Raw genomic sequence first — 26,184 nt, forward strand, 5'->3', positions numbered from 1 at the left:
CATCATTGCCAGACATCTCCTTCTGTTAACTGATGTCCCACCTTCAAATCCATTTTACCCTAGCCTTTGCACTGCTGCAAGAGGTTTATCAAGAAAAAAAATGGTTCCTGGACTCAATAAATATCTACATTAATACACTTGCATGCAAGGCCCATATGATCCTTCCCTCAAGTGGATACCAGCAAGACATTAAATGCTGCCAGAGCTAAATGTAACAATGTATGAAAGACTTTCTTGAGGACTGCGCTTCTATGAAAAGCAAGAAGAAAAGGTCAAAATGCTTTGCCCCATGGTTCACGAAAGTTCTGTGTGAGGAAATGTTAGATCAGAAGATTAGAGGACACTTGGACACAATCTTCTTCTCTCTGGATTTTTGCTCAGCTCAAGTCTTCAGGAAGCAACTGCAAAAGCACATTTTCTGGTCTAAAGCCTTACATATCAAATTATTTTTTTACACTACCAAAAATAGCCCAAGATCTCCGTTTGATATAGATAAAGAGGTCAACAGTCCCTCCATATTTGGCTTAATTGAAGTCCCTGAATCTAAGTGTAAAGACTTTGCTGAAAATTCAAAGCCTTTGAAGTCTCACTTCCTCCAGTCCCTGATCATCTGGCTGATGAGAATCTTGAGTTGAGTTCTGTACTGTTCTTGATTATCAGGCCAGCCATTGTGGATGATGCTAAATCTCTCATCCTAGACAACAAACGTAACCTAAAAACAATGTTTTGCTATGGCCAAAGGTGCACTCAAAGAAATCTGGGCTATCAAACACTTCATTACTGACCAATATCTGAACACTGTAAATTAGGCACTTGTGCTTTCTAGCCTGGACTTCTGGAATTCTCTCCTCACAGACCTAAATGTTCATCTAGCCTCTCTTACAGCAGTGCTTTCTACTGCTACTCATCTTGTTTCGGGTTGCAAGAAATTCACCTACATTATCCTAGTCCCCATATCACTTCACTGGCTTCCCATGGAAGCAAGAACACAATTTAAAGCTGCTTGCATCACTCACAAAGTCTTTCACACTGTGCTCCCCCTTACTTAATGGAGAAACTGAAATCTGGTGGCTGATGAGGGTCAAGAAATACCCACTCCCTTCTGCTTGTGCTCATACATTAAACAAGTAAGATGTATGAAGCAATCATTATCGAGCAGTGCCACAAGAATTTTCAATTTCCTCCATTCAGATCTCTGTACTGCCCAATGCCTTCACTATTTAAAAAGGAGCTGAAAATCATTCTGATTCATAGATATTTCATCCTGCGCCATAGGCGTATTGATTGTGTTTGAGACAGTGGCTGGTGATATGTTTTTTTATTCGGTTCCTTACTCATCAACCTCTCTGGCCCCCATATGTTGTTTGTGGCTGGCTTTTACCCTAGAGTGTTCTTAATGCACCGCAGTTTAAGACCTGTGCTTATTTTTTTTTGATAAAGGATACTTCTTGTATATTCAAGTTTTCTCTCATTTATCGCTGCTAAGGAGGTAGCCATCTTTTTATGTTTACTTCACTGAATAAACTAGATCGTTCAAGAAGTCAACACTGTGTGTGCCCACACTTATAATCACACAGTATTTAGCCAGCAGTTTTAGATGTGGTTCCTCTATTTATATGTTTACAAAAGTAGATAAAATAATAGAACATTTGACCGAGAACTGTCTTACCACGCCTGACCTGATCATAACGTTTAATTTAAAACTTGCTGTCTTCTATTTTGAAAGGTAACAAAACAAAATGGCTATGTTTAAATAATGATCTTTTGTATAAAACTTTCCTTATTTAAACATCTGTGTCACTCTTTGGGGTCTAGTTTGTTCTATATAAAACTGCAGATAAATAATCAAGGACAAAGTAAGAATAGAAAACATATTAGCAAACTGAATTAGCTTGGGTATTAATGACTTGCAATGTTGTTAACCTGTTGGAATCCTTCTTCAGTTGACATAAACTAAAGAATATCCCTCAACAGTTTTAAGCATATATGCCGAAACGCTATTAGCCATATGTACTTGCATAATCTTTGACTGACAATCTATAGAAATTCAGTTTTGCACATGTTCCATTGAACTGATTGCATTCAGAGCACCCATGGGTTACACCATCGTGATCATCAACTTTATTTCGGCACCAAAAGCAACCAAGAAAGCACAATACAGAAATTATTTAAACATCATTACATACTTACAGAATACATAAAACAAGAGTAATTAAGATTATATTAAAAATAAATTACAACAAATCCAGGTTGCTTAAAATTCATAAGTAAAAAATGACCAAGGTTAATATCCTGAAAAGATAAGGTTCTAAAAATGTAAACCGACCCAACTAGGATCTAGCCCAAGTTGAGCAGCTGATAAAGTGACCCAGTGCAACTTAAAAAGGATTGTAACTAAAATAGCATCAATTTCCTTTGAGCAATTGCACACTTAAAAAAAAAAGCCAATACAACGAGTGGGGAAATGTAATTGTTGCAGATAAGCCAAAGCATCACCACATCTTCTAAAACCACTCTTTCTTATTATAGAAATTAGAAACCTCTTAGTATAATGAATATAGAACTGGCAAAACAGGGTAAAATGAAGCAGGCTCTGCGGCGCTGACTCATCACATGGACAGATTAGCACTTTACTTGACTCAAATTGCCCTAAGGGAAAACCTGGATGTCACCTCACAAAACCAACACTGAATCTAGTTAAAAGGACTCTGTCCCAGTTGCGGTCTACCACATGTCAAGTCCGGCTCCATTTTTTAGGGGAGTTTGAAACTGCTCATAGTCCCTAACGTAAGTCTTTAAGAGTTCAATTTCCTCTCTATGCCGTTGTTTCATAATTTTTAAGAACTTCTTGACCCAAACTAGGTCAGACTTCGACTTAACAGATGGATTCGAGAAAAGCTCCGGCCTCCCCATATTAGACATTTCTCTCTTGATGTATTGGAGTCAGGGGATTTTCAGGCCTATGTCACATAATAGACAGTCAAGGATCACCTCCCTGTTGAGGCCGGCATGCGGGTTCGCCAAAACTGCATACCACAGTGTAAGAGGGGCCAATTTGATACTATCCTCCACATACTACCCCAAGCTCTTTATTGACTATAAAAGTTAAACAAGGCGGGGCTACTCCCAGAAGGAGCCGCAAAACCCTATTCTCTTCACCCTCAAGGGAAACAGTACTAAAATAGCCCTAAATACCAGCCCTGTGTGTAAGAATGGGGAGGCATTTACTCTTAAAGAACTCCAACAAAGGGGGTAATGTCTTCCTTCCAATATGTGTAGCTAAATTGTAATATAAATTCAGCCTGAAAGACTATTTGTATATATGAAAACCATGAGTGGAGGCAACAGGATGGCTCTGGAGATGTACATTCTTTATCTTGTGAAATTTAGGGCCACAGACCATAGTGAAAGTTTTAGAGCGGTTAGTAACAAGACCCAGAAACCCTAAAATGCTAAAAACAAATCTTGGAAGAGGTTGTTTAAACCCTTAAAAGTTCTGCCAAGTAACACAGCATCATCTGCATAGAGTAGTGCTGGAACCTTTTTCTTACTAATTTGGGGGACATCCGCGTTGCGCTATCAAGGGCTGGGCCACGACTGTTAATATATTCTAATAATAAAATTGGGGCCAAAACACAGCCCTGGTGCACACCTTTTTCCAGTTTAAAACTAGCAGTGAGCTCACTGTAGGGCCAAACCTAACAGGCCCTGGAGGCTGAAAGGTCATAATACAAGGCCCACAGAAATCAACAAGCCATACGTCCATTCCCAGATCAGTCAATATGGACCACAGTTTGGATCTTACCATGCTGTTGAATGCGCAAGACAGTTCCATAAAGGCCAGACAGATGGAGTCCTGCTTAGCAGTGGGATGCTTGCTTACAAGCAAGTGCAAATTCAGACATTGCTCGACCAGGACTAGCTCCTCCCGAAAACCATACTGCACCTCCGACAGCATGTTCAACTCCATGACACAAAACAAAAGGCGCTCCCTGCAATCTTCACAGCAGATTATGTGTTACATAATTGTGCCAAGAATTGTTTAACGTCAAAGAAAATTCACTATAGTTGTAAACGTTTAATGAATTTTTACAGTTGGAGAAGTTCTGTTTTCATTCTAAAGGCAAATTCATTTGTTCATGTCTCTTTTTCAATTCTTGCTGCTGGTGATTTCCAACACATTTGTTAATGCAGTATACAGTAAATATATTTTAGGGTCGTGCCAGATGCAAAGAATATCCTAGCATAAATTTATGAGACTAAAGCTCAAAGAAGGTGAGCTCTTTTGAACTTCAGATTACATCATATGTCTACAACTCTACCGAAAGTATTACTTAATTGGTTCTTTCCGGGAGATAGAATAATTGCATGCACTTCTGTGGTAAAACACACTTGATCCTCCAGTATTTGCAAAACTATAGATAAGGAACACAAGCATGGAATGGTTGTAGACAGTTGTAAATGTTTTGAAACTTTCATGGCCTATCACTTATGAGGAATTTCAGAGTACTACAGTGTGCCCATATTCATGTAACGTTTTGCAGTATCTTTGGATACCGGAAGAATGTCATGAAAGGTCTTCAAATAGTTACACTAGTCTGTGTTTGTTGCACACTACAATATGTGCAAACTTTCATATCGTATGTATAGTTATTAAAGGAAGTTTTATTTTGAGATACAGTTCTTGTTAAGAATTTGGATAAAGAAATGGGGTCTTGATAAATTTTGGTTCAGACTTTTTAGAAGTTTTACTACTGATGACTAGTGTACACTTCCTTATAAAAAAGTATGTTCCCTATATAAATACTTAACCACAGACTGGGCAGAACAGCCTTGTTCGGAGTAAGTGAGACTCTAGTTGGTACTTTTTCCTTATGTCCCAGACATAAGCAAGTGTTGTGTAGCATGTTCTTTTAGCAAGCTATCTGCAATAGTTTGTCATAAGGTAATGTCACCAGTTGGGTTGTAAATTGGCAATAAGTAAGGTTTAGGGAGGAATGTGAACGCGTTTATAGTCCCAACCCGTTGCTAAATATCATCACCATAACGTTTTTTTCTCTGAATAGAATGATACATCTATGGTGTTGATGACAAACGACTTCTGTGATCTCTAGATTGATGGGAAGCTTCATATCCCAATCAATGTATAGGGTAATTTTCATTGATTGTAAATTATAGACATTTAAGGCGTAGTTGTTCATGTTAATCTGGTTTAACATATCTCAGATGAAAATTTTTAAAAGGTTTGTGTGAAAACTATGTATAGTGTTTCTTTAATAGTGCGTAGTGTTTCTTTAAACTACACTACTGTCTTGTATTTGATATTTATTTGACATTTTTTTACAGGACGAAGATGAATTGGATTCCCACACAATGGTGAAGACCAGCTCTGAAAGTGCGGGTACAATGAGGGCGACAAGCACAATGAGTGAAAGTGCACAGACAATGATAGAACATAACAGCACAATGCTAGAATCAGACTTGGGAACTATGGTTATTAATAGTGACGACGATGAAGAAGAAGAAGATGGAACTATGAAAAGTAAGGTTTTGATCTTCCTTCTTTAACCATTCCTCGTGCTACCTCCCCAGCATGTAATACAAAGGTCATTCTCCATGTGGAGGACATGTAGTCCAATTGCACGCCTGAGCTTGAAGACCAACTTTCCTATTTCACTGTATCACATTTTCTCACATATGAATCGATTTTTATACCCATGCTTTTACCTACTGTAATGTATACCATCTTGTGCTGCTTTGTCCACAAAACAAATCAAATTTTGCATGACTGAGCCTGCACTATTCAGTGTGCTTTTCATTGTTTTTAAACGTTTCTGCATTAGACAGAATCTGCATACAATCAATTGCATATGTTGGAACCAAGTTGATTTCTTTTTTAATGTTGGTCATTGTAGGTGACACAAAAACACAATATCACATCAGGGCATTTAGTTCTCTGCATATAAAACTCATTTGCAAAATTATATGTGGTTTATGGTGTGCAATTCTGAAGCACAGTTTAATTGTAGTAGTGCTTTACAGCTTGTATAGTTTGAGTGTTGTATTAGCTACATATTGTGGATTGATATAGTCACTCTTCATCCCTAAGTTAATTTAACGTGGAGGTGTGTTCAATTGAGAGAGCCAAATGAGTGTATGTTAATCACACCCTGATGTGACACAGTAATTTTAAAACAATATTCACTGCTTTGAACAATGAACACAAGAGAGTTTGAATCTTGATTACTGCACAATAGCATATGGAGAATGGTTCTTTCTAGAAGAGGCTTCAGATACATAGGCAAGAAGGGTAGTCCTTGAAGCGGTCAAGAGAGAATTCTTTGTAATAGGATAAACACAGGCATTCTTTTCCCTGCTAAATAAAAATACAGTTTGGCGTTAAAAGAGTAGTTTTGTAAAATGAAAAGTATACACATGAATAGAGATACATGAGCAGAGATTTCAAACCTGTCAGCATTTTACAAGATTGTAATTCATGCTACAACAATAATAATAATATGACTAGGAGAATAATCTGAGGAAATCTGCAAAGAGTTGCAAAAACATTAATTTGTTGTCACTAATGGATGTTATGCTTCATTTAGCTTGCCTAAAGCTAATGGTAAATGTAAGTTTGACTCAGTTTTGCCATGTTCACCATCAAAAAGTTGATGTTTAGTTTTCAACTTGTTTGTATTGTTTTCTTTGCTATCATTATTTCGAAGATTTGTTTCCTAAATGTGTGTAACAGTAAGTTGACGTATATTTTTTGATACTATTTCCATAGCTCAATTTTAGTAAACATTAAAAAACTGAATGCAAATGTATATGGCGCATGGCTACCTGAAGGCTTCCCAGTGCTTACTGAAAGCCAGCCAGCATGCAACTGCAAGGACAGAAGAGTGTTACATTAATGAGGGAAAGCCCCAGGTTTTTAATATTTTTCTGAACCTTAGCTCATTTGTTACGAATCTCGGCTCCTGGGGCAATGAGTTCCACAGCTTTAGTACCAAGTACGAGAAGGTCTGCCTCCCCATCTGACCCTTTGTATTCGCTGCACTTTTACCTGCCGTGCATTGGAGGACCCTAAGGTACGGATAGGGGTGTAGGGGACAAGAAGATTCCTGATCAAGGGATGCCCTTTAAGATTGATTCTTCTCTGTGCCAGGTGAATTATCTTACATTTGATCCTATCCTCCTCTGGTAACAAGTGCAAGGAGGCCAGTACATCCTTAACCGAGACATATTTGGGAAGTTTGAAAATGATCCGTGCAGCCACATTTTGGACCACCTGGTGTCTCTTGATAATTTGTTTAGGGGAGCCCAGATACAAAGAGTTCTCGTAGTCCAGACGGGAAAGAATCAGCTCTTGGACTACTGACCTCCTAAATTGTGGAGGTATAGGGTCTAAAAACTTTCCTCACCCTTCGAATTAAGCCAAAACAGGAAGCGGCCAGTTTTTTTTACCTGGGTCTCCATAGATAGCGAACTATCTAGCCACATACCTAAACTTTTTATGGGAGAGGCAGGGGCGGGTGGGCTACCGGGATTCTTTGCCCAGCTGATGTCTATTTGTGGCATCTGTTTTTTTCCTAACCGCATCAACTCTGTTTTGTCTCCATTTAGCTAGAGTGAGCAACTTGCCAGACAGGGAGTCCACCAGTCGGGTGTTGTCGCATAGGAAATCATCGACACTCCAGATTCCCTCACTATGTCAGCCAGATCGCGCAGATAAATATTAAAGAGTGTGGGGCTCAATGCTGAGCCCTGCGGAGCCCCACAGTTTAGAGGGAAGACATCGGCATAACATGATGGCTCACAAATTTAAAAGGTCCTTTCTGTCAAAAAAGATGATAGTCCGTTCAATGCCCTTCCTTAATTCCAACTTCACTCATCCTGAGCGTCAGAGTTTCATGAACCACACGATCAAGCACTGTGCACAGGTTGAGGAGAATAAGAGCGGCAGCACCACCTTTATCTAGGAGAGATTTAAACTCTTCCATTACTGCAAGTATGGCGGTTTGCATGCTGTGCTGGGGACGGAAACCGGTCTGCGTAGGACTAAGGAGAGAGAGTTTTCCTCCAGATATCGGGAAAGGGTTATAAAGATGTGTATTTCAAGAACCTTCCCCATAATTGGGAGCAAGGAGATGGGTCTATAGTTCTCGGGGCACAGGGGGTCAAGATGAGATTAGTTTAACAGAGGCTTGACCACTGCATGTTTCCAATCCCGGGGAACTATACCGGTGTCAAGAGAGAGATCAAGGAGGTTAAGCATTGTGGGAAGGATCTCAGAAGCTCCTTGTCGCAGGGTATGGGGTGGCGCTGGGTCCAGTAGAGAGCCTGACCTGACATTGCCCAGTATTACCGATAGTGATTCCATTGTGACTGGGAGGAAGGCGGAGAGAAATACTCCTTCCTTATGCACCACTTGAAATTCCTGTATCTTAGACTAATCATTTTTGGTCTGTTGTAGACTATTGTAAATAGCTGACACTTTGTCTTGAAAGAAGGCTGCTAGTTCCTTGTAGTGGGCTACATTCGGCAAGGGCAGTGTGTCTCCACCTTTTAAGGTGGTCAGTGACTTAACAATGAGGAAGAATTCCCTCGGAATATTAACTGCCTCCATCATTACTGCTTCATAATAAGAGGCTTGTCCCTATTCAATTTCCTGGTGGGAAAATCTAGTGGCGGTTCTATAGGTGAGTTTTGATTTTTTTAATGGAATTATGTTATTTGTAGTTTATTTAATTGTGAATATGTTTCTGTTTTTTCATTTCTTCTATTTGAGGGCTTTTTCTGGCACTTTTATCATCTTGTTGCAAATGTATGTTTCAAGAAATAGAAGTCGGCTGCCTTGTAAGCATTTATTTGTAAATTTCCTACTGTCTAGTGTTAGATTATAGTTTTTCTTCCAGTTTATAAACTTTGTAAATAAAAAAAAAAAGGGGATTTATAGACCAGCCTTCACGGATTTGAGCTTGAAATCTGTGATTGGGGTGAACCAGCATCTAGATTGAGTGAAGGCCAAGGTTATATGGTATTTAAGGTTCTGAAACCAAACCCACCATCTCAACATGTTTTTGTTTTGTTGTGTACGTGTGTTTGCATCTTGGTGATCTTACGGATTGCTTAAAAATATTTTCTGTGTGCAGGTAGATTATATTCTAGCTGCACAGATATTTTGAACAAGTCTGATTTTGGTTTCTTTATATTGCCTGAGTCTACCTTATTGTTTTCTCTATTGAAGCTGATGCCTTGATAAATACGTTGTTTTGATTCCGATTTGAAGGGCCATTTCTCTTAGTTTTTTTTTGTAGATCATCTTTAAAATGTGTATGGCAGTCGATTTCTACTAGTATATTTTGTAGCAGGAAAAAGTTCCAAAAATGTCCACAACTCTTAATCACAATGCATATAACAATACTTTTAGCATGTAGTCTGCAATCGCATGACATTTGTACTCCATAGTTCCTGTGTTTACATTTTTATGCCACCTATTATTATTATCACTGTTGCAAGAGTCTTCTAGGGTAAGCCAGGTAATGGTGGGAATTGTAGGCATCCCTGTGTGGTTCCTTCGTGAATTTTCACTTCATTCGAAAGAATGTTGTTCTATATGGTTCCATCTGTTGAACCTTGATGTAATGTATTTACTTCACTTGGAAATGTTTCTCCAGTGCACAGTTTCTTCCAGATTTCAATTAAATAAGGCCAAAAGCCTTTTCTGTGTCCAGCCTTTGGAGTAAGTGGTGGTTCTTGTATTTCGAGCTTTGCATACCATCTCTTATTAAAACTGATATTGTCTGAGCCCCTTCTGTCTTGAACGAAACCTTACTGATCAACATTTGTTAAATCATGAACGTCTGGATTTAGTCTTTGGCCCAGATTGTGGTTAATACATAGTATCAAAATGTATCAGTGAGATAGATCTGTAGCATGAACAAATCTAAGGATCTTATAGTGTTTTGTGTAATAGGAGGGTATATGAAATGTATTATTTCCTCATACAATTAATATAAAAGAGAGACAATCTAAGTTTTATATTTTTATTGGAGCTAGCAGTTGGACCATCCAGGCCAGCTGATTTGTGCAATTGGATGTGAGCAAGAAGTACTTCCTTTAGAGTTCTCATCATACCAATACTTTATTTGCTGCTGTTCTGTAAGCAGGGCGTAATGGTTTGTCTAGAAATATCTTCATCTTAGTTTTTTGAGTTCTGAAGAAAGTTTGGTAATAGGTCGTCGGTGGCTGTCCTTGCGAAGTTCATGTTGTATTTCTTCTCTTTGTTCCAAGAGATGGCATCCATCTGTTCTCATTTGTTCCTTGCTCCAGAATTGTATATGATCACTGAAGCAGAAGGGCAAGAGAAATGCTGGTTGAAAAAACATTCATTTCCAGAAGAAAAACTGAGAGCAGAAGAGCCTCTGAAAGTTCAGGCAAGAGGACAAAGATAGGCAAGTGGGATAGCAGACGTATCAGGAACAAAAAGTAATATAAGGATCTAGTGCAAGCAAGCAATCAACATAGAGCGACGTTGTGACATAAGTCACGTCTAAGAGATGCTTAAAAAGGTAGAGGCCATAAAATAGGATGAGATATCACAAAAATAATTGTAGACACGTGGAGTTGAGAAGATTTCATAGAACTGCTAAGCTGAAATGGCGCTAACCTTGTTGGTAAAACATGACCAGAAATTTCAGGAATCAAAACATGACCATACATTTCAGTAATCAAAGATCTAGAATTAGGACCTAAATCATCAGAGCCACATAAAAAAGCTGAAGGGAGGCGGAGACGCTACACTCACATTGGCATTCTGTAGAAGAAAGCTTGCATAATCCGCGTCTTCACTCAGAAACAAGCATTCCATGTCTGAAACCTGCAGGCAAGAGAAGAATGCACTGTGCAAACTGGGCATGTACCAATAACACCATAAACCTCCCTGCCGACCGTGGGAACAATCGCCTCTCTCGCATGAGGCTAGACTGACTGCAACTGGTGCATTGGCATACCACCGCTCAGTCATTTGCTGATCAGCAATCCTGAGATGTCCACAGCAGACAAGGTTTGGTAAACCATACAACTTTAAATGTTGTGTGTTGAATAGCAATCTACCTGAAAAGTCTTAACATAGGGTTTACATTCTTCACTCATTTCTTTGGTTACTTTTGTGGTTTAGCCTTTTTTTGTCAATTATTGAATGAAATGTTTTTTGTCGTTTTCTACTTACATGTTATAACATATACAGGCAAGAGCATTTCAGCAGTGTAGGTCATTTAAAAACATAATTACTGTCTATCGGGTATCATCTATATGCAGGTACGCACCCAGCACATCATTTTTAACTACCATTCATTCAATCAAAAGTTCACACTTTATTGATAAGCATGCCAATCCACATCCTTCCAAATTTGAAGGGAATTAACTTAGGTGCAGTGTCCTTCTGGAATCAGTGTTTTAGTCTTCTCACTGTACTCTTTAATATCATCAGGGAATCTTTAATTTTGTCTTACCATAGACATGCAGATCTCTTCTGCCACCAGCCACTCTTTCTCATCTTTTTTCCAAATATTGGGCAGTGTATCATGATTATTATTTTGGATAACAACACTTCAAGGGAAACAAATCTATATCAGATTTTGTGGTTTAGTGTGCTAATCTAATATGTAATATTCTACAGATTATGTAATATTACTCTCTGCAGCATTGTTGGCATCGATCACAGTTCCCATTATTAGACCATCACCAGACATTTCCAAATGTAGTAGGTTTGCACCATCTTGAGCACATCTCGGCTGTTTCTGTAATATGTTTAGTAAGATTCTGTTTAGTACTTTTGAAGTAAGGTAAGCATGGTGTTGTATCTTAAATTGAGTGAGGCGGATTCTTGCATTTTTAGTCATTGTTTTCTGTTTTCATTGGATCATGCTCCAGTTTGCGTCTGTAAACAGCACCCCATTATCTTGTTTACACTTCCCTTGTACTTTCATTGGGGTTTGTAAGCAGTCCTGAGTAAATGCTCTATGAATATTAGAGATGGTTCTCTGCACCCTGCGTCAGATTAGTAATGGTCGTAATTGTGATGAATTCAGTGGGGACATCCCAGAAACCCTTCCCTTGTTTGACTTGGGCACTTTATGATTCCTGCAAACATTAGAAACAGTCCTACTCCAAATGTCAATATTTACCTGGGTTCTTCAAATGTTTTAACTGTATCTACCTGATATACGTCTCCTAATATTTTCCACTTGCCCTCTGTCTACCTTGCGGCCTACATTCTAACCTATGCTTATGGAAATGTGCCTAAGATCTGATTTATGCATCTGTCCCAAAGGGGGACAGTTTAAACAAGCATTTGCAATGCAATAGGTCTCGCATTTATGAGAGTTTGAGCTATTGGCATTGCAAATGAAAATTCCTTTTATTTATGTATTGTTTTTAAAACCGATAAATAAAAGGAATTGTCATTTACAATGCCAATAGCAAATGCGAGACCCATTGCATTGCAAATGCGTACTATAAAAATGTGTTAGGAGAGAGCGTGTCCAGCAGGCTGGACAATGCTATTTGAGAAAATAGTGCTCGGAGGCTGTAATTAAAGCCTACCGAGCAACAACACACGCAACAGGGGGTGTCGCCATGGGAGGTTACAAAATGAGACAAGGCAGTACTAAGGAGGGACTGCTAAGCCTTTTGGGCAATGAACAGTCACAGTTTACAGTGGACAATGACACAAGCCAATGAAAAATGTGGGTGGAGCGTCAGGTCCCTACCTCAATACAGCATGCCTCACAGAGCAGCGCATGAGCTGTCCAGGCTCGACCTAAAAAGCCAGGTCTTCAGCTTCATGCGGAATTCAAGAAGTGAGGAGGAGGCTCTTGCGTAGCGGAAGGTCATTCCACACTTTAGGAGCGATGTAGGAGAAGGCTTGACAGGCAGATCTGGTTTTCCATATGGCTGGGATGTGTGCAATTAGGAGTCCGAGTGAGAAGAGGTGTCTGGAAGATTTGTGAAAGCAGATGAGACTGCCGAGGTTTGGTTGGGCAGTGGTATGTAGTGCCTTGAAAGTGTGTGTGAGGAGCTTGAATAGTGCTAGTCTGTGTATGAAGAGGCAATGGAGCTCGGTAAGGTTTCCTGTTCCATGCTGGGGAAGTGATATGCACAAGAGTTGGGCAGCGCCAGTCAGAAAAGTGCACATTGAACGGCCCAGAGGTCAAACGCAATTCAATGGATAGGCTCTATGGCCCTGCTCAGGTAGAGACTGTATGCATGCAGAGCTTATCCTAGTGAAAACAGAAGTGCCTGCAAACAAGCACTGTGGTTTAGCTGGTGCGTAGTCCTATGCCTGGCTTAGTCACTTTGAGGGCAAGCTGATATCTCCAAAATAAAAGCTTTATTGAGGATTTAGAGTTATCTGCTAAGGTTCCCAATTACAGGAACAATTAAAAGAGAGCTCCAGGAGAAGTACGGAGACGGGGAAAAGGGGGGGGGGGGGGGGGTCTCTGTCTCAGGCAGTTCTTAAATGTGCCAGGGCTCTCGTTAGGAGGCCTCTGCAGCTTAAAACATCTATTGCCATTGCCGGTGCTGCCAGTGACAGTACTCACAAAACTACTAACCCGCACACTGCCACAAGTATGACAATTCAGCCTATTTCAGGCCCCCAAAGCTATAAAAATAGTTTGGGCGGCAGGTATTAGTTGTTTTTAATATATACTGAATTAATAAACAATTGCTGTTCTGCTCATCTTTAAATTATACAAACAGCGTCACCATGTGGCAGTAGTCTCAGTGTTGACAATTAAGTGTCGGTGCCGAGCACTGGAAACAATCTGCTCAAATTAAGCACTTTAGGTAAACATAGCATAGCTATGCTTTGCGATCTTATGCAAGACAAGGGGCTACAGACCCCGCCATTAATGCAGAGACGACAGACCTGACGAGGGTGCAATATGGCAGAGAAAAGATTCCACCAACAACAAATGCACACAAGCGACACCTGCAGGAGAATAAACGAGCAGAGACCAATCAAGCAGGGCCCTGGTGCCCGAAGACAAAGCTTCCAAGTAGATGAATCCGCCCCCACCTCAATAGGGAGGCGGAGCCCTCTGACCAACACCTCCTAGTTAATGAGAAACCGTTGCTGCCTGCCGCTTGCACCCAAAGCGCGGAAGTCTGGACAGACAGCAAAGGAGGGGGTGGGTGGGAGGGGGGTGTAGAGTGAACCTACGCAACCTTTTCACCCCAACTCTCTCACCCATGGCCACCCACCTCTGCCCCCTTCCCCAATCAAAGACTTTCGAGGCACAGAAGCTTTAGAAATAAAAAAATTACAGGTAGGCGTGACTGGAAACAGTTCATCTTTAGTAAAGCGCCCTATTAACACAACAGATGGAGACTGTTTTAAAGGCATAAAAAGTCATTACATTGTAAACCCTGTGTGGTAAAATCCTGCGGACTAAAACTACACCGAGAAAATCACGGGCATGAGACTGTTTTACAGTTACATATTCTGAGTGGCCTGAGAAAAAGCGCATAAACAGCACTGGGGAGCACTAAAGCACTATCACACCTCACTCTGCGCTTTTCTGCTGAGTCTGTTCAGAATTGTAACAAGATGTGCCAGGAAAGACACAAAACTACGGAATTTTGTAAAGTGCTGTGGATTGCCGAGGTGAGAACAAAACTTTGAACTGCTCAATTGTTGCTGAAAAGAGACCGCTGCTGTCACAAAGCGTCACTGAATACATTTCGCACGGATATGCTTTACTGCCTGTGGAAACATATTATGGAAAATTCAGTCCACATGTGTGTGTATATATATATATATATATATAAAATATAAATGTACAACGAGACATGTACATAACATTTATAAAGCAGCTACATAATCCCAAATACACGGTAGGGCAAGAGAGAGTGCCAATAAGTGGACCCCGGGAAGGAACATACCTTTTAGTCCAGGCTTTCCTGTGGCATCGCACAGGAGCCTCCGATAGATGAGGCCCGAACAGTCCCTACCTCGGTAGCCAGCATGACGGCTCCAAGAGCGAGGCCTGGTAGCTGTGCGCCGCGGCTCTGGGGTCCGTGTAACTCTCCCGGCACCCCCGCCCCTCGTTAGTGCCAAACAATGCTAGTTGTACACCTTCTCCAACTCCGCACCACTCCTGCAGGGGTGTGGCGAGGGGACGTCCGAGAGGAGTAACCAACACCAAGGTAGTAAAGCTCAGTAAATAAACATATGTCAACACAGTCGTGAATAAAAAATTTTTTTTTTTTAAACGTGCCCCCCCCCATTAAGAGCACGCTCACTGTAGATAATTAACCACCTTGGCCAAGCATATTAACAAATTAAGAAAACTGGTCACTTTCCCACCCAATCTCATCCATACCCCACAAGCAGTGGCGAAAGCAACAAGTCTATAAATAGCCATGTTTGATCCATGTAAATCACAAATTTGAAGAGGCAACATGGTAAAAAAAGAACGGCGGGCTACCTCAGGTTTGCGTGCGCTACATTAATCAAAGAAGCTGCGAGGGGTGGGAGGTGTTGTGGGCGGCTGGGAGATTAAGAGAAGTGAAATCAGCACTGTATGCCGGCAAGCAGAGGGCTAAAGAAAAGTAGCTGCGAGGGGTTGTGAGGGAAGGAGGCACAGGTAGATTAAGTAAATCGCGGGTCAGGATTAGTCGTGAGCAGGATCACATGAGCGTGCTAAACCCTCCGTCGATGCAGCTGCTCCACTCTGTTCAAAGAAGCCGTTTGCCTGGACTGGAGCCGGAAGAATTAGAAACAAGCATTGGCCGCACGCGCGCCTCGCGCTTAAAGTAAAAAAAAAAAAAAAAAAAGACAAGCCAGGCGGAGCGTGGCGCGCGCGCTTGGGGGCGCGGACCCTTTGAAGTGCTCTCAAAAAGCGGAGTGCATGGCGGCACAAAGCGCGTGCTAGCAATGCAATCCGCTTTTTGGGAGCACTTTTAAAAGCCCCTATAGTCTCGCTTTGCGATCGCTTACGCGATAGCAAGGCGAGACCTAAAAATGTATTACATGACTCTAGGTGGGAAGTTTCTCGGTCAGCTTCTCTGGCAATCAGATATTAAAAGTGCAGTTCAGTTTCCAAGCAGCATCTTGCCATCAGAGACCACTCTTAGCTGGGTGTTTCATCTAGCACTTGGGTAAATGTTGCAGTTGAGATGCCAAGGAGCAGCACTGCAAATTCAGAAGGATCATTCCATCCTGTTCATATGGGTATTTTCGGTGTTCAATCTGATCATGGGGGCGATTTCTGCCCAGGCCATAGCGGACAACATTTTGTCTATTTTTCATAATATTGTTCAACTTCCTCATTACGTCCTGCAATGCATAAAGGCATCTGTGGAGCCATGACCATTTTAGCGAGCGCCACATAACTCTTTAGGGAAAGCAGGGGTTGTGTCCAAAAGGGAAGGGATCGGTCTATTCCTTGAAGGATTCTGCTAATGTTTAGTTTGATATCAATCTTCTTGTTCAAATGTGTAATACGTATCCCCAAATTTTTCAGGGATTTAGTTTGCTGCACCAAGCTAAGAACTAGTAAATGCTCGATCTGTTGGTGGGCCATGATGTTCACTGTGAATAAATACTATGGTTGTTATGCACTCATATAAACAACTTCGACCGATTTATGCACATTTATGCAAACTTAGTGTGCAATGCTGGAGCAGACCCCGTACTGGCCTGTGAATTGAGTAGGAAGAAAACTGGATCACCGCAGTGTCCTAGATACAGCACGCGCAGCAGTGCCCTCAGGCTTCCATGTACACAAATTTTAAACAATTTCACAAAAGTCCAAAAACAACAATCAAAGTTTTACGATGCAACAACTGTAGTTCATTAGGTGGCATGTAGGCTTGATGTCCGGTTTACAAATGTTACATCACATTTGCTTGCGACATGAATGTAGCATCCTCAATTAAATTTTCATCACTACGGCTCAAAAACCCAATGCATTTCGGGAGGGAATCACCCTTCATCAGGGGTAAGTACAATTTAAAAAATCACTGGTTACATATGCGGAATGACCTCACACGTACAAACACAAATAACAGACAAGAAAGATTAGGTATGGACTAAAGTTAATCACCTTTAGGACTCTGAACATAAGCTTTCAACTCACCATATTGAATACTTTTTCGATATCTAGGAATGCCACTGCATAGTTTAGGTTATCTGATCTTTTTTTTATTTTTTTATTTTTTTTTATAAAACATTTTATTATCAATATGTAAATAATACAGTACAAAGAAAATGGCTTGGTACATTAGGTATTAAATTATTCGTATTAGTCTGTTGCATGTCATTTACACAGGCACTGCAAAGTCACAAAACGCCGTAACTTACATAGTGGGTGTATCAAAGTAAAACTTCCTGGATCTCAGTCCCGGCCATTGCTATGTCCCCTGATGGGGCCTCTCCAGTTAATCAGGTTATCTGATTCTTAATATTATTTCACATGTTCAAGGCGGCGCAAGTTGAGTATCGTGATGAATCCTGACTTGTTAGAGTAAACTTATGCAATAATTATTTATAGCATTCTTTGGGCTGTCACCTTATTGAATAATTGGACACCTATGTTAATCATTGATAGTGCATGGTAGAATCCCACATCTTAAGGGTCCCTATCGCTAAGATGAGCGCCTCCCTCATTGTTTTAAGCAAGCAGCTGGTTTGATATGCTTCCTCTCTGACCTCCAGCAACTTACCCATAAGTTGACTAGGGAGACAGACTTTAAAACTCTGTGGGTAATCCGCCTGTACAAAAGGTTTTGCCATTCTTCATTTCCCCAAGTCCCTCTTGCAGCTTTTATGTGGTAAACCATACTTCACTTTCTTCCCTTACCTCAGAGTACAGGCTCAGAGATTTGGCGTTTCTCAAGTATGCTGTCACTTGTTTGTGGGTTAAGGTCTGAGTCTGTATAGTAAAGTAATTATCCTGTCTGCTATATAGTTTCCCTAATAGATATTTTTATCAAGCATTGCTTGGTGAACTTCTGGTTTTTGCTGCACATGTCGTTCTAGTTAATTTATTCTATCCTGCACCCTCACAATTTCGCTCAGAAATTGCCTTCCCACCCACATTATCTTGCCAAAAGCTAAACCCCTTTTCTGCACTTCACATTCATGAGCTATAGTCTTTGTTGACTCACAGTTACTATCAAAGTCGTTTTTTAGCAGTGCGGTAAACACCTCTTCTTATAACTCCTAAGATCGCATTCGACACAAAGGAGTCCCGGGTCGTTGCTGACGTGTTTATATAAAAAACAATGGGGAGTGATCTGAGAGAATTCCACCCATGCTGTCTATTCCTGTTCAGCTCTAAATCATATTGTGACCAATAAAAAAAAAAAAACAATCAGCTAGAGGATCCATGCCTCATATTCTATAATTCTACTATGTGTAGATGATCTGCTGTGTCAATCAGCTGTAGTGTAAGTCTATTTTTTGTAGTCCCAGTTTCGGAAGTGTCTCACATGCACTGCAGACATCACACAATGAGTTGCCCCTCCATATAATGGGGCTACAAGTGTGTGCCATTCTCGTATTATGCGCCTTAAAAGAGTAGCGAGTATTTCAGGCTCTCTTCTAAGAGTCTACACTTCACTGCCTCAGATGGCTTCCTGACACTTTGAACCCTGCACATGTAGCCAGGATGGATCTGAATCACAAGTCCCTCATATTGCTCACTTTATCCAGCCCACTGGAGTACGGCATCCCTGTCATAATAATTCAAGAATCTGACTAATATCGCATGCAGTGGGGCATTGAGCCTTGGTTGCGGAGCCAATGTTCTATGTGCTCTTTCAGTGGAGAGATGTTTTTACGTCACCTGGCCTTCAGAGTGTTTAGCATCCAAGTCTATATTGATGGACTCTCAGCTGTCCCCAGGAACCCCAAAAATTGCAGGTTCGTGCATTGAGCGTCCTAATCTCTCTCTTCTAGAATTTGTGTTCTTTTATCATGGTGGGATGCAGCTTAGAGATGATCGTCCTGAGCGTCTGCCTAGTATCTTGTGTTGCAGTCCGCTAACTTCCTCGTTATTTCCATAGATGCCATGTCGATCTTATGTTGGAACTATTGGTGCAAATCTCTTTTAGCAGGGCTACTGACATACTTTACAAGGAGCCCCTTTGACCTTACTCGTATCCCTAGCACAGTGGGCTATTGTACCATTTTGTTCACTTGTGAGACTTTTCCCATCCATGTTTACATGCATTTCTCAGGTTCATGTTGCTAGTTTGTAAAGCCCATTCTTTTCCAGAATGTTTATATCTAAGTCACCTTGCTATAGCTAAAAGTCTTTCCAAAAGTTCCATTTATTCCCTTTTTCCCACTAAATGAGCAGCTGGTCACCGATCTTATGTCTTGAAACAGGCATTACTCTCAGTGGTTCCTTCTATTTGTGGCTGCATCCTTGTTCCTGCAGCCATAATGTCAGCCTCCTGCATTTCCACTGTGGCCATTACCACCCCGTGCTGATTAAGCTCCTCCTATCTCCCTCTGATGTCATCCCACTCCGTAAGGCATTGCATCTTACATGTTCAAATGTCTCTTTACTGTGGATCAAGTTCAGGGGCACATTCTGCAGTGCTCTAATAAACAGGCAATTTGTCCCTCAGCCTATGTACATCTCCACAGCCTGTATGTTAGTGAGAGAGACAGCAAAAGGCCAGTGTTGCTCTCTTTCTTATCTCTGTGTTTGATGTCTCTGCTATCCCCCTTGTGGCACCTGGCCTTCTGTCTGTGAGCACCCCAGTCCCAACAGCTCATTGCCAGTTCTCCTCAGCTTTCTTCTCGGAGAGCTAGCTCTGCCTCCCTCTCCAGGTTGTCATCCCAAGCCCTGTTGGGGCTGACAATGCATATATGCATACCACTGATTCTGTCCGGCGTGCCATGGCTCTGTCCGTGGCACTTCACCGGCGTGCCTTGCTACGCACCTCTTTGTTTTTCGGAAGCTGTTCAGTCCACCTTGGTGGACATACCTTTTGATAGTCACCATCTGTTTTGTGCTCACGCTGATTCTGCTTTACACCGTTTTCAGGACAGTTGGGGTGGTCCGGGATCTTAAGTCCTGTTTGCTATACCGTCCTCTTTCCCCCCCATACTCAGTCTGTCCCGGACATGGTCTCCTTAATTTCTTTTCTGTGTGAGCCGTTCTAGGGCAGTGTCCGTTAGCTTCTTCTTTTCACTTGTCACCGCCGAGTGGCATCTGGCGTGGTGCTCCTGCCCCGGAAGGTATTTTCTTTTTTTGCATTCTTACCCTGTCGATGACAGGTTGTGGTCCCTGGTTGTATTTTGGGACACGTCTTATTTTTTGGCCTTGTTGGGTTTCTACGCATGTGGCTGCACAGTGTTCTTTTGCTTACTACCTAAGTTCTGATTGGGGTCATTTCATGGTGTTGTGTGGATGCACTGTTGCCTTGTTCCCGGGCTCCTGTCCTTTCTCTTTTCCTCTTCAGGTTCTTTGCAGACGTACCTTGTCCATATCTTGGCATGAGTGGTCTACTCTGCATACCCTTTCTTTTCTATGCCTCTGCATGGCCTGTTTTAATCTGCTTCTGCCCTGTATGAAGCTGCTGTTGCTTTCGCTTTTGGGCAATGTTTTTGTGCTTGTTGGAGACATTTCCATGACACCTTTGATACCAACCCCAACCCCAACCCCAACGTTTTGTTACTGACCTGGCTGTTATTCAGATATGCCTTCTACCCTTTTTTGGGGTTTATGCGTATTTTTCACCTTCCGTTTATTCTCTAACATGGGTTCCTTAACTACTTACCTGGGTTGGTTCGTATGGAGGTTGCTGATCCCTTGGGATTCTTTTCTGGGGAGTTTCCTTCACTTCTTGCGAGTGCTGATACAGTTCCCACCCCTTAAGGGATTCGTTCGCCCTTAATCTTATGAGCATTCCAAATACGATATCCTCACAAATAATGCTACATGGCTTGCTGTCTGGGTACAGGTCGTCCCGTGCAGATAGGAACTTTCTTTCTGGCCACCACGCTTGTTATGCTGTAGGCACTGCCTCTCTATCTGTTACTTCAGGTCTTTACACTGGTTCTCTGGGTTTGACGTTCCCTTGTGGCGTTGGTCTTTCCATTCTATTTCCACCGTCTTTGTCTGCTGCTTCAGCTAGGACCCTTCTGCGTCTGCTATTCTTTCTTTCTTTTAATATGGGGACTAGTTATCTGAAAGGCATCCCCTGTGTTGGTCTTGTTAAACTCAACCCCTTTCACAGTCCTCCTTAGTAGGCTTTATTTCTCTATTCTAGTAGGGTTGTTTTTCCCTGCTGTTTTCTTTTCAACTATCTCTCGTCCGCCTGATTTTAACCATTCAGTCGGTAGTGTTGTTTTCTGTCTGCTTACTTTGGTTTTTATGGGGGTGTGATTTCCACTCCCTCTATTCCTTTTATAGGGGGCCATGTGGCTGGTTGCCAGCTCGTCATTGTCCCATCTTGGGGCCGATAACTGATGTTGTGGCCGTTTATATGTACCCCTCTTACGCACTTTTTATTATACAGTGTTATATATATATATATATATATATAAATGTGTGTGTTTGTGTTTATATTTATATATTTATATATGTATATGTATAAATATTCCTTTTATTAGGTATCTCTATAATAAGTTGTGTTCTTCTGCCTCTCTTGGGGAGGAATGTGTTTCTGCTTACTTTGTTGCGCTTTCCTTGTGTTCCTGGGAGACCTCCGCATGTTCTTTGCTTTGCACTCGCTATGCCCTCCCCCACCCTGAGGATTCTATGTTGGATAGCCCCAGAGAGCTCCCTTCCCTCTCAAAGTGTTTCCTCTGTCCACCCGTGGTCTATGGACATAATTGTTGTTATTACATGCAATACTTTCTTAAACTAATGGTGATGCTCTCTGCATTGGTTGCTTCTAAGGCTAAAAACTTTTGCTCAGTAGTTTTAGCTATTGTCCTTGACCTTCCACTCCGTTCTCTTGGTGCGGTTGACATTAGGGGAGCTCTGTAGTATTATGGTGTATATGGAGTGTTCATTCCAACTCGTATTTATTCTTCTGCCATGCTGGGTGTCTTTTTCCCATGTTTTTGGACAAGTCGCGGATTTCAGTTCCGTATGGTGTTTTCCGTGATGTTTCTGGTTAGATGTCTTCTTCCTCACCTCCATTCCTGGCAGCCGGTCTCTCTCTCTTTTTCTTATAACTGACCGGATAGCCTAGTCGGGAATCTTTAGTGAGATCGGTTCGCAGACCCTCCTCCGGGGATGGTATTGCTTGGGTACTTCATTCAAAGGTAAGGAATCTGCAGCTAGACATCTCTATCAGATGAGTAAGTTTGGGTAAAACCATATGTGGTAGAGACAAGATCATCGCTGCAGAGTCCTTACCGACCCACCCATCCTCCCTGCTCTGCAAACTTATTCTCCCTTTCTTTACAGATCCTTTCTATGCATTCTTGAGCCTTTCATTGGTAAAAACAAAAAAACAAAAAAAATTCACAATAATAGAACAAATATAAAATAAATAGATATTGACATTTAAAAAGAAAAGATTATTTTTGGGCACACTGTTTCCATAACCGTTTCCATACGTTGCTCCACGTTTTAGGTCGGAAAGTAGTCGCGAAAGAAACTGATGTCAGTGCATCAGAGTAGTGCTTATATGGACTCTGTCAGTGTCACATTTGTTGAACAACGTCGTTAGGGAGTCGCTAGGCACCCTCTACCAACGCGCAGAAGTACTGCTGTTGAGTAATTTCCGGTTCCAGTCTGGCGCCTGGGGATAATTCAAAGGTAAGGAATCTGCAGCTAGATCTTGTCTCTACCAAATAAGGTGTTACCGAAGGCAAGTAACTTATTCTTCAGGGCTTCGAGGTCCATTCATTGAATTTTCTACAAAACCTCTATTTCAGTTTTCAAATGCTTCAGAAGATTTCCTTTTTATTTTTTATGAACATTGTTCTTACCATTTATGTTACAAGAGATTATTTTTAGTGTCTTGGTCATTTCCCCCTAGTACTTCCGAAAAAATATTTTATTTTATTAGATAGTGATATTTTTATTTAACCTTTAGTGGGGTAACTGGTTTGACTAAATAGTGTGGGATTTATAAACACCATTCTGGTAATGAATAGAAGTTTTAATAAGTGAGTAATATAACAATTAATGTATTGATAAATAGTGATTAAAGAATAATTTCGCACAAGTTTAATAAACAGGTGTGAATGTATCTATACATAATGCCAATCTATATGTAACTACTAGTCTTAATTGCTAGAGCCTACACATTATATAAAGCTACGATTACTGTAAACACCTAATGAGATTAGTAGAAATGTGAAAGCTAGTGTTGTCTCTAGAGAGTTGCACTAATCCTGTTGCGTACCAACTTTATCTAGAAATCAGGCTTATTCAATGATACTTCCCTCTTAGGGAACCTAAGTGTGTATGGCTTATATGTAAGTATGATTGTGGATAGTATCTAGCACTATAAGCAGTTATATGACTGGGATAATGTGTATAGGCCAGTTATTTATTAGTGTGTAATTATGGAGATTTGATGTGCTAATTAGTCATGCATGTAGTACCACCTTGTGACTAATGTACCCAGGTTTTAGAAAGAGGTGCTTTATTGCCATAACTATACATATTTAACTTGTTAAATGCCACCAGCATGTACACTGTTCAATATATACTTTGTCAACTTGAGCAAATTAAAATAGTCTCTTAGTAATGTAGAAACATGATGAGACAGTTATTGTTGAATACACACTTTGGAGATGTTGAGTCTGACCTGTTGGGTGGCTTTTAGAAATGCTATAACTTGTTGGGAATTGTAAGGTTAGGGAGTTTAACTGGGAATTGGAAGGTTAGGAAGTTCAATGGCTACAGACTCCAGACTGTGAACATTAGTGTTTTATTGGTGGAAGAGTGCTGTTAAAGAGATAAATGATGTCTTAACATTGTCAGATTCTACTTCACTGCGTTGCTACCTCTTCTCTGGCTGTAGATCAAGCCTGCTTAGTCCTTGTGTAATCATCATATCTGTTATTTGACAGTTGACCTGTGGTAGCGAGTTAATAGACCTCTTTGGTTATGGATTTGTCATTCTAATTCAGAGCGGCATTGTGAGGAAGCCTCAATCATGGAGGGTAGTGAGGGCTGCCGGGCACTCTGCTTCCGGTCTCTCTTAGGGGAGGAGTTAGCGGGTTAGCGGTCTAGCACCCAGCTACTATTTAAAAGCCATGTCAGTCCCAAGCGCAGCGGACGCGCAAAGTTGTAAGTTACTCGCGCCAGCTACGTTGCTTTTTAAGGACTGTTCATTTTTATTGCTTTTAAAACTCCTACACTTGCATATTATATATTGGATTGCACTTTGCACTTTGCTGTAAGCCTACTCACCCCTCCATTTTCTGCTTCTCAGCCCCTACCCCGGTCCACCACTGGCTTGCCCGATTGTTGTGGAGGGTAGTGAGGGCTGCCGGGCACTCTGCTTCTGGTCTCGCTTAGGGGAGGAGTTAGCCGGTTAGCGGTCTAGCTCCCAGCTGCTATTTAAAAGCCATGTCATTCCCGACGCGCAAAGTTGTAAGTTACTCGCACCAGCTACGTTGCTTTTTAAGGACTCTGTTCATGTTTATTGCTTTTAAAACTTCTGCACTTGCATATTATATATTGGATTGCACTTTGCTATAAGCCTACTCACCCCTCCATTTTCTGCTTCTCAGCCCATACCCTGGTCCACCACGGGCTTGCCCGATTGTTGTGGAGGGTAATGAGGGCTGCTGGGCACGCTGCTTCTGGTCTCGCATAGGGGAGGAGTTAGCCGGTTAGCGGTCTAGAACCCAGCTGCTATATAAAAGCCATGTCAGTCCCGACGCGCAAAGTTGTAAGTTACTCGCGCCAGCTACGTTGCTTTTTAAGGACTCTGTTCATTTTTATTGCTTTTAAAACTTCTGCACTTGCATATTATATATTGGATTGCACTTTGCTATAAGCCTACTCACCCCTCCATTTTCTGCTTCTCAGCCCCTACCCTGGTCCACCACGGGCTTGCCCGATTGTTGTGGAGGGTAGTGAGGGCTGCTGGGCACTCTGCTTCAGGTCTCGCTTAGGGGAGGAGTTAGCGGGTTAGCGGTCTAGCATCCAGCTGCTATTTAAAAGCAATGTCAGTCCCGACGCGCAGCGGGCGTGGCGCTGGCGCCCCAAATGCAAGCCCGCCTGTGCCCGTTCCGTGGCTAGCGCCTGCCACGCTGCCAGTTGTCCCACTAGAGCACGAATTCACTGGACAAGGTCCCAACTACTTGAAGTCAAAGATAAAGGGTGCAGCGCCCCGACGCTTTGTAAGTAGTCTGGGTCCGACAAGGCCCATTTCAATTGTGCCATTTGTTCATTCTCTCTTAAGCCAGGTCCTAATGCTCCATCCGTGCTATACCCCTCTCCTGCCTGACCTGCAGACGAGCAAATCGACCTCCCTCCCAACATCAAGGCCTGCCTGCTTAATTGTAGAACGCTACCCCGTCATTCGGGAGATATTTGGCTATCCCTCACAACTCATGCATGGGACTTAATGTTTCTCACTGAAACTTGGGTAAAGGACTCCTCGAATCCTGACCTCAACCTTGCTATCCCCCCTGAATATCGTTTTGTGGGGATTAATTGTACCAGCTCCAAGGTGGGCTGTGGGATTTCGGTGATTCTGTGCTCAGGTTGGAAGATCTCCTCTAGGAAACTTGCTATCATTGGCCCTTTAGAAGCCATGTATTTTAGTATTTCTGAAGCTCCAACTTCAATTTTGGCAGGTATTCTCTTATACAGACCTCCTGGTTCTCCCCCCCGACATCTTACTGACTTCTGCACTACAGCTGCTGACCTATCGCTGAAACACCCTCTTTTTTACAATATTGGGTGATTTTAACCTGCATGTGGCTGCTCCTAGGCACCATGGAGGGCCTCAATTTGACCCAGCGGGTCAGTGGCCCCACTCATCTGGCTGGCCATACGCTGGACCTATTATTCACCAATCATCCCAAACTGACCACAGAATCACCCCTTCCTCTTACATGGTCAGACCACTTCCTTATCCCATTCAGCCTGGCTACTATCTCTCGCTCTACCATTTCCATCAAGGCCCGGGATTATGGTAGGAAAGGGTGCAAAATCTCCTGCTCAACGATGG

At 41.8% G+C, this 26,184-nt stretch overlaps 1 protein-coding gene across 1 annotated transcript in view; it reads left to right on the forward strand.

Annotated features, from left to right (window-relative positions):
• The window catches only part of STK3 (serine/threonine kinase 3), a 1,017,041-nt gene that overhangs the window by 646,085 nt on the left and 344,772 nt on the right, over window positions 1-26,184 (forward strand). The window contains exon 9 of the mRNA XM_085605192.1: window positions 5,347-5,542. Within this exon, the coding sequence (XP_085461318.1) occupies window positions 5,347-5,542 (196 nt within the window). The remainder of the gene's footprint in view (window positions 1-5,346; window positions 5,543-26,184) is intronic.

Source organism: Triturus cristatus, chromosome 5_1 (assembly GCF_964204655.1).
Source record: "Triturus cristatus chromosome 5_1, aTriCri1.1, whole genome shotgun sequence".
Classification (NCBI taxonomy): Eukaryota; Metazoa; Chordata; class Amphibia; order Caudata; family Salamandridae; genus Triturus; species Triturus cristatus.